At 39.1% G+C, this 10,089-nt stretch overlaps 1 protein-coding gene across 22 annotated transcripts in view; it reads left to right on the top strand.

Annotated features, from left to right (window-relative positions):
• Positions 1-10,089, top strand: part of SOX6 (SRY-box transcription factor 6) — a 420,354-nt gene that overhangs the window by 231,441 nt on the left and 178,824 nt on the right. For all 22 annotated transcript variants that reach the window (XM_060275933.1, XM_035120001.2, XM_035119983.2 and 19 more), the window contains one exon: positions 8,857-8,946. In XM_060275933.1, coding sequence (XP_060131916.1) covers positions 8,857-8,946 — 90 coding nt within the window. The remainder of the gene's footprint in view (positions 1-8,856; positions 8,947-10,089) is intronic.

Raw genomic sequence — 10,089 nt, 5'->3', positions numbered from 1 at the left:
CAAATTGTTCATATTGAGTAAACAAAGGAAACAGATTGCATTTGATACTTAGTAATTTCTCTGAAAGAAGAAGGGAGGGTTAATTGTCTCAAAGTTTTGCTCTGTTTAGGGAAGTATGTTCTTTTCTTTTCTTTTCTTTTCTTTTCTTTTCTTTTCTTTCATTTGCTGCAAAGTGCACCCCTTCCCCCTCTGTTCTTGAAGTGAAGAACGGAAAAAAAGCTTGGAGGAGTGAGGAAAATGAAAAATTAGGAGCAGGACAAGACTGACCACTCCCAGAGGGGAGTGTGGAGCAGAATTTGAGCTGGCACAAGATTATCTAAAACAGTTGGTGCATTCCTTAATGATCAAGTGCCTGAGAAGCCCAGCTCTCTCTCACAGAGCATCTGTGTTGATGTTTATATCTGTGCCTTGCTGTATGGGAAAAGCATGCTTTCTCTTCTTTCTCTGCTAAAAATAAAGAGGAATATAGCATTGTATGAGCTATTTTAGGAGAACAAAAACATCTGAAAGGTGAAAGGTTTTGCTTTTTAATAAATAAATTAAAGTAATAAAGGTCAGGGCTGAATCGTAGGCTCTCCCTGTATGTTGAGATGGAAACAAGACGAGGGGAGGGAGGGCACATAGGCAGTGTGTGGTATTTTATCTATGTGCATTGAAGTTTTCACGAGAGATTCACTTTTTTTTTTATGCAAACCATTCTGGGATTTCTTGGTGTAGCCCACAAGCTCTTTTTCTCAGTCAAGGCTCAGCTTAGATTACAAGCCTGGCAACAGCCAATATTTATATCCCAGCCTTTGTATTCGGAAAGACCAGAGTTTCAAGTGAGAGCTAGTAATAGTTTGGGAATATGTGTGGAATTCAGAGTAAAACGAATGCATTTTTAGTGCCTAATTATTTTTAGTGGGCTTACAGAGTTTTAATTAAAAGTCTAAGGCAACTCTCAGAGCTCTGAACGGTTTTATCATTTTTGATAGTTTTATCATTTTAAGGGAAATATTTTTTTGCCAACAAGGAAAAGATGTATTAGGACCTGCAGATTCAGAAGATTTCTTGTTTTAAGGCCCTGCCTTGGGCACATATGCTTACTCACAGTAATTGCAGTTAGGAAAAACCAGGCTGATTTAGTCCCAGCTCCAGAACCCTTCTGTACCATACACCCATGTGCCTCACTACCCCTCTCTACTTTAGCCCCCACAGTCTCTGTTGCTGGTGCTACCACAGCTTTATGGATCAGTTGCAGCAGCATCTAGTAGTGGGGAGATGCAATATGTAAAATACATCTAGATGAATTGCATGACTGCTCTTCATTATGGTTTTTATAAAAACCTGAAATAAAGCCATTTATTAAAACAGTGCAAGTAGTTGATCCCACAGCAGGTAGACTAGGTGGGTCTCCAAACCCCCAGCTATGCTTGGCTGCCTGTGCTGCTGTAGGCAGTGGGAAAAATCACATCAATTCAGTGAGATATTTTGGTGGACCAGTCTATTATTATTATTATTATTATTATTATTATTATTATTATTATTATTATGCATGACTTCATAGTTTCGCTAGAACAAGCAACACACTCCTTGATTAACTCGTTTTTTATATATTGAAGCAAATTCACTTGGACCATCATATTTTGAATCTCAATTATTTGTCTCCTATTTTGAAAATTCACCATGCATGCATCCTTCATATGTTTAGTGTCTATGTTTAGTGATAGAATGTGGCATTCTAATCCTTTTTTATAAAATAATAATAATAATCATTTTTTTCAATATAAACAACAACGCAAAAGACACATACAACAAAAACCATAATAACAATAATAACACAATAGGATCTGTCCTTCCAGTGAGCACTCAGGGCTGATTTCCTTCAGAATGGATAGGTTTGATCTTCTTGCAGTCCATGGCATAGCTGCCAAGTTATCCCTTTTTTAAAGGGATTTTCCCTTATGCTGAATAGGCTTCCTCGCGAGAAAAGGGAAAACTTGGCAGCTATGGTCCATGGGACTCTCAAGAGTCTCCTCCAGCACCATAATTCAAAAGCATCAATAGGCTGAAAGTGCTAATTACTCTCATAGACTATGGTTTGTGATTATAGTCAAAAAGGGAGGGTGAGGGAGAAGCTTATATGATCTAATCTCTTGGATAGATACTGTATTAGTTTGGGATCCAGTTCTACCCTCATAACTTCCTATTTTGTGGCCTTATGTTGCCTATTGCTGGTGGCAACACAACTGGCAGTAAAGTTTCTCGCACTGCAATTTCCGCAGCGGTATTGGATGCCTCCATGGCACTGAAGTCCCCCCCCCCCGTAGTACTGCACTTTAGGTGCAGTGCAAAAAACCCAAATGAACACAGGCAAACAGAAAGTGGTACACTCCAGATATTGTTGGACTACAACACCCATCTTTCTTAACATTAGCCATGCCAGTTGGGGCTGATGGTAATTTGAGTCCAACAACACCTGGAGGGTTCACATTGGCTATCTTTGTGGAAGATAGTTTGTTGTTGTGTAGTCGTTTAGTCGTGTCCGACTCTTTGTGACCCCATGGAACAGAGCACGCCAGGGATTCCACTGCCTCCCACAGTTTGGTCAAACTCATGTTGGTGGCTTAGAGAACACTGTCCAACCATTTCGTCCTCTGTTGTCTCCTTCTTGTGTCAATCTTTCCCAACATCAGGGTCTTTTCCAGGGAGTCTTCTCTTTTCATGAGGTGGCCAAAGTATTGCAGCCTCAGCTTCAGGATCTGTCCTTCCAGTGAACACTCAGGGCTGATTTCCTTAAGAATGGATAGGTTTGATCTTCTGGAAGGTAGTTTAGCTTAACTATATTGAGGACTGAGCTGTTTTGACAAGCTATGCATCCTAATATGAGTTAGATACGAGAAGCTATACATCCTAAGTATGCATGGCAGGGAACTATGCACGTAGTACGGTCTAATGGGGGTTGTTGCTGCTTTGTTGCTGGCAAGTCACCTAAGTGATATTGTTTTGTAATGTTTTGTGGGGGGTAAAGTTTCCCAGAGCTGGTATAACCATGTTCCATTTTGCTGTGCTTCCATTGAATGAGACCTAGTATTAATCATGTCTGGGGAAAATCTGCAGGAGTTCACTCCACTGTGGCAAATCAGCACCTCCAGTCACGTAATGGTGCATTCACATAAAATATTCACCATATGAAATTGATGTGGCATAATTAATATGGGAATTGGGCCTTCAATGAGGGTCTCCTAAAAAGAAGGTGACTGCAACAGTCTCTCTCTGTCTGTTTGAAAATATAAGGATTGTTCTGCATTCTGTTGTATTTTGTTGTATTATGACAGTTATCGGGTGATAAAAATAGGCAAGACTTCATTGTTTCTGTACTACAGATGTTAATCTATTGAGGATTATTTCATGTTTTGAAATCATTGCTTGTGTTTTAGATGTAGTTAGAATTCCCTTCTCTCGCACCCAGACTTCTCCTGATATTCTAATATATTTTATATGTACTAAGATGAAAAACAAATAAACAAGTCAATGTGATTGAAATGTTTTCCTGAATAATATCTATTTATTGCTTATAAATCTACCATACATTTGCCATCATTATTAATAAATAAATGTGCTTTTGTCTTCTGTCACTGTGTACCACTTGGATAAGGAAATGATTGTATGCAAAACAAGTCATGTTTTAGAACTCATATCAGCAATAATTATCAGCTTACAGTATTGTTACAACATGCTTTGAAAGAAGCTTATTATAAAAGAAAGAAAGAAAGTGGGATTCTCAAAGCAGTAAGAGTAAGACAGTTGATCACACTTACCATTGATATGGATGTTATAAATATGCCACTGTGTACTATAGTGTTTTATTGAGTCTCAAAAAGTCAGAGCTGATTTGAAATAATAATGTCTGACAGTCAGGGCTTTGAAGTTTTGCTACGGCACGCACACATTTAGGCTTTCTTTTATGTCTGACTTTTACCATAAAAAGCAAAACACACACATGGCATGAATGCATTCTTCATATCTGTATGTCAAAGAAAGTAATGTGAGGGCTACTTCAGTAAATTAAAAATAACCTGGGGGTGGAAGAACCCTATGTAGATGGATGCAGGCCACTGGAAGGTCATAGTACTCAGAAAAGGTAGAACTGGGCTTCCTCACTTGTGGGATTGTAGTGGATGGGGGGGTGGGGGTGGCGACGTGCAGGAGAAACCAACCTTGATAGGATCAAGATGACTTTGATTTAGTCAGAAGAACTTAAGACCTTGCCTGTGATAGCCAGCACACTTGTTCTTCATTGGCAGTCCAAAATTCTTTCCATTCCAAAACTGATTGATTACTCAGTGGATAAATGTTAATTGTTTTCATCATGCACTCTGATCAGAGACATGCTTTTCATCTTTCTTTCTTTTTTTAAACCTGGAGCTCACATTATCTCTTAAATAGCATTGTAGTGAATTTGGGGTTTTTCCATTTTTATTTTTTATCACTTCCCCTTTCTCTTCCCAGTGATGCCGCCCTGAGACGGTGTCGTCTTAACACCTTAAAATCAGCAATTGCATAAAATTGTACCAGCACACATGGATGAGCTCGGCTATAAACAAGATGATCACATGTACAAGCTCTCGAGGTTTTATTCTGATGCTATTTATTTCTTACACTTCAAACCTACTTCCCAACCAAAGTTCTCATAGCAACAAATCATTAGTCACTGTGGGTTTTCTTACATGAGCACATGAATTCCAGATCAGTACCTTAAGCTAAGGTACTTAAGCTAGTGCTTCTCCAGCCTAGTGTTCATTTTAGTTATCTTTCAAAGTCCTTGTGAGGCTAGGATTTGACAACTTATTTAATCACATGCTACTTCACACATTCATTAAGAGTTGAACCTTAGTACCATTATTTCCTGTTAAAGAGACATTCACAATTAGGTTAAATAGGCCTGTGAAACAGTAATGAAGATGCCTTCTGAGTGTGTTCAATATGGGATTTCACTCATGTTTTAAGGAAAATGTCCGAGGGCATGACCTCATTACCATAGAACCCTCCCTACCATGCTTTGCTTTCTAGCTTGGGGATTAGGCACCTGGTCATCTGGTACTAAGAATATGTACTGAGTCCTGTGTAGTTAGAGATAAAATGGAGTACTGTATTGACAATAGGCATAGCTTTTCTTTGCCATAGTTTTCAGAGGTTTTGTTTGTTTTGGCTGTTTTGTTTCTGTGTCACTAAAAAAGAAAACTTCAGTACACTTGTATTCTTAAAAAGCTACTCAAAGAGGGCCAGAACTTACTAATAAAGGAGACAAGAATAATTTATAGACAGTCGTAAACACTCAGAAGAAACGTGGTGTACATGTGTATGTCTAAACTCTGCTTTGTTAGGAATCTGAGCTCTGCTTCATTTGGAGGCTAAGACTGTCAGTGGCTACTAACCACAATAACTATGCAGTACTTCAACTGTTAGAGGAAGTTTGCCTCTGAATGCAAGTTGCTGGGAATCATAACTTGGGAGAGGACTGTTCCATTCTTGCTTGCCGGCTTTCCATAGGCATTTGGCAAGTCACTGTGAGAACAGAGTGCTGGTGTAGATGGGTCATTGACCCAATCCAGCAAGGCTCCCCTTACAATGGGCAGGATTTTTGATAGCAGATTTCCAAATTCAGATCAATTGCTTGATAATACTGCAGCTTATAGGTCAGGGCATTTTTAAATAAACCCATGTTGTGGCACAGATAGGGACACGGGTGGCACTGTGGTCTAAACCACTGAGACACTTGAGCTTGCCGATCAGAAAGTCAGCGGTTTGAATCTGTGTGATGGGGTGAGCTTCCATTGCTCTGTCCCAGCTTCTGCCAACCTAGCAGTGCAAGTAGATAAATAGGTACCGCTCTGGCGGGAAGGTAAACACGTTTCCATGCGCTCTGGTTTCTGTCACGGTGTTCCATTGTGCCAGAAGCTGTTTAGTCATGCTGGCCACATGATCCAGAAAGCTGTCTGTGGACAAATGCTGGCTCCCTCGGCCTGAAGTGAGATGAGCACCATATCCCATAGTCACCTTTGACTGGACTTAACTGTCCAGGGGTCCTTTACCTTTACCATTTATTGGCACAGATGAGCTTGTTACACTAAGCACATACAAAAATGATACATTCGCCCATGGCATAGAATCAAGAAATATTTATAAACAGGAATCCATCATGTTGGAGAGTGCATGGTTTTTGTAGTCACTTTGAAATGGGGTCATAGTTCCAATTTTACCAGTACTGTTACACAACACCCATGAGTGGTACAATATTCCAGGGGTTCTAGGCACTTACCCAGGGTTTGTCTTTCCTTTTGGGAATAAGGCACAGCGACTGTGGTATCTTTGATATGTGGTTTTATTTATGCAGATATACTGTACAACCTGCACCTAGATGGAGGGATTGCAGAACATTCACATCCTGTGAGGACCTGGCTTCCCCCCCTAAGGGCAGCATTGGATTCAAAGGATAGCAAAAAGCCATCCTCTGTGTCTCATCCCCAGCTCATTTGGAGTTCTTCCCCGTCTTCTGATTGCTGACTGAGTCCAAGGACCTCTGCCAGGCTACACCATTTAGAGCTCAAACCCTCAACCTGACCTTTGCTCACTATCACCCAGCAAAGAAGGGCCCCACCCCATTGGTCTAGTTGTGATGGTTTCCTTGATGGGCTATCACTGCCCTTTGTCCCATGAATGTCCCATCCAGTTAACTCTGCGAAGCTGGCTTGGCTCATTAGCGTAGCTAAATCCAGGGGGTTTCCACATTTGGCAAAAATTTTATCAAAGCTTAATCGATTCTCACCTTTACTAAATCATGACACATTTAGGAGGATCTAGCCCCCCTCAACTCAGTACTCTTCTTATTAATAATTTCATTTATAGACTGCCCTTTTGTTAATGGCCACAAACAACTTACAATACATTAAAAAGTGATCAATGACCTGTACAGTTAATGAAACCATACTACACAGCATTTCAAACTGTAACCATTTTCAATTCATAGTAATCAGGATAACACCCACTAAATAATTGTTATTAACACAATTAACACACACACTAAATTACTAATTGTTATTAACACAACGATAATTTCTATGTAGATACCAACCCAGAGTTCTCTCAGAATTCCATTTTTTACATACCACTAGTGTATGAGGGCCTTTCCACATTTACTGCAATGGACCCACCAGCTCCTTTTAAATAAACAGGGAAGCCCTTGTGGCCAGGGAAGCTTTGCTCCTGCAGGAAAGGACAGAACTGGTCGGCTGTAGGAACCCAGTTCTAAATATATTGGGGAATTTATTTATTTTTGTGGAACTAATGCTCCCTCCATTGTGCCCAGCATCTTGAAAAATGCTCACACATTCTTTAGAGATTATGTAAGGTGTAACTTTTGGTAGTTTGTGCTGAGCAGAAACCCCAAAATGTTCAGTCTGCCTGGAACATACATTCCCCCAAATGTTTATCAAGTCCCATTGATTTAATTGGACCATCTGTTTTATTTCCTCTGGATTGTTCCCTTGACACTCATACTGGATTTCATAATCTCTTCCCCTAATCAAACTATGGTGTATTCAGTGTTAGCCATTATTTCTATTTTCTAGGATTTCAGATCTTCCCTAGCCTCAAAGATTTGGATTGTTCTTTCATTGGCCACAACCTGATATAGGGAGATATATCACAGCTGAGCTGTCAAGATGTTTTCAGACATTTTCCATTTGTTGATAAAAGAAAAGAGAGCTTTGTTTTGTATATGTTATCAATAGAAGAGAGGTAGCTAGATAAATATTCATCGCCATTTCTCTCTCTCTCTCTCTCTCTCTCTCTCTCTCTCTCTCTCTCTCTGTGTGTGTGTGTGTGTGTGTTTAATGCTTCTCTGTTTATATATGTTTTTAAAATACAACTACATAAAAGTTGCCTTAAAAATCAAGAATATCTCATTGTTCCTTGATTCATTTTGCTCTAATACTGTATTGTCATAAACTGGGCAAAAGTATCCTACTTTAAATATTTTATTGTTAACTTTCTGTAAATATCAATATAAAGCCAGCGTTCTTCGTTTTTGGCAGGGCACAAGAGATGCAGCTTTTTAAACTGATGATATCACAGAAAAGGACAAATTATAATGTTCTATTGATAATTGGTGGTTATTTGTTGATTCTTCTATTATCTGGCCAAAACTCATAAAAATAATAAATGCTTGTAATTGTTAAAATTAAATTATTTGTTTTATTGTGTATCAAGTATTTTAATGCTGTCTATTACAACTTAGTGGTTCTTAATTTTGCTCTTTTTTGAAAGGATATAATTAGTATATTGGCTTTCCCTACTAAAATATTACAGGGATGCATAAGCTGTGTTGTCCTTCCAAAGACACTTCTACAGTGTTGCAACCAAAACTTGTATAAAGGTTGTACTGTAACTTTTATTGTGATAAAATGGCAACACGTAACTCTTGGGATTTGTCCACACTGGAGCAAAATGTGGATTCACATCAGTGTGTCTCCCTGTTAACATAGGGGCATTCATATGACATCTTCCCCATCACAGTGTTTTCCCAGACCTTTCCTCCTTTATATGTGAGATTTATTAATCCTCCAGTAGTTCAAATCAGTGGGAGGGAAATGCATTTTAAGTGGGAAAGGCCAGGTCCAGGGACAATACAGCTGTACCTTGGAAGTCAAATGGAATCGACTTCGACTTCCAAAACATTCAGAAACCAAAGTGCGGCTTCCGATTGGCTGCAAAATATTGACTGCAATATTTTGAAGCAGCTCAAAATATCTGCATGTTGATTTCACAAACTTTTAAGTTTTTATTAACGCTTTCTCTCCCCTCTTGTTTTCAAAGATTCATCTTGCGTAGAAAAGTTACTTTCTAAAGACTGGAAGGAGAAAATGGAAAGATTAAACACAAGTGAACTTCTTGGAGAAATTAAAGGTATAGTATAAATTAGACACCATATTTTATTTTGAAAAGCAGATTTTTAAATAGTGCAAAAAGTACTATTGATGTTTACCCTTGACTTCCCAAGAATTCTAATAGGACTTCTCTGCTTGTGGTGAAGTACCGTAAATAGCTTTTTAGTGAGGAGCCTGCTCTGGAACTAAAGGCGGGTTTCATTTTTTTGGAACAGGTCTGTCTCAGATTCGTTGAGCTCTGCAAGGTTCAGTTATGTTCTTAAGCCTGCATTGGCTTTCTGGTTGGTACACTTTGAACAGGAGTGTCCTAAGATGTATAATATACACAGTTGACCGTCGCCTATAGTGAACATGGAGGCAAGGGATTTCCGGAGAAAAAGTTCATTGTATCCTAGGATAGACCTCTCCAATGTTCCCTTTTGTATACTATAGTTCGCAAGCACAAGGATGAAACCATGCTTCCTAGTTGTTTCCTTGGGCTACCGTTCTCAATCAGTGTGTGTGTGTTTTAGTTATTAAGATATTTATACACCATCTGTTATGTGGACATTTCTAGGTGGTGTTCAGTAGTACAATAAAATCCATATAGAAACACAATTAAATACAAGTTCAGTGGAGCAGTAAAAAAATACTAAAATTTCTAACAGAGACTAGCATCAATAGATAGGAAAGGTCACGTGTTTCTCTGAAAATAAGACACCGTCTTATATTTATTTTCCCTAAAAAAAAAACACCACTATGGCTTATTTTCAGGGGATGTCTTATTTTTTCCCTCCTCCTCCTCCTGCCGCGGCCGGCATTGCTGCTGCGCCTATCACTATGTCTTATTTTCGGGGTATGGCTTATATTCCTTGAATGCTTAAAAATCCTGCTACGGCTTATTTTATGGCTACGTCTTATTTTCGGAGAAACAGGGTAAGTTTTTAGCATGCACCGGAATTGTAATCTGGATCTTCTGGATCAAGATTAAGGACAGGACAGGCCCACCTATAGCATACATATTATAGTAAATGAGTATTGAGGTTACCAAGCCATGGGTGCTGTGGTAAGGCTAACTCTGTCCAGGAATGGCCATGCTGTAGAATACATGTACTCCAGGACCGTCTCTTAGTGATTCTGAACAGTATTTCATTTAGAAAACACTGCTTAGTGTTTTGTTTGA

The sequence above is a fragment of the Zootoca vivipara genome, chromosome 1, assembly GCF_963506605.1.
Source record: "Zootoca vivipara chromosome 1, rZooViv1.1, whole genome shotgun sequence".
In the NCBI taxonomy this organism is placed as follows: Eukaryota; Metazoa; Chordata; class Lepidosauria; order Squamata; family Lacertidae; genus Zootoca; species Zootoca vivipara.
This window is presented reverse-complemented; position numbering and strand designations above follow the sequence as displayed.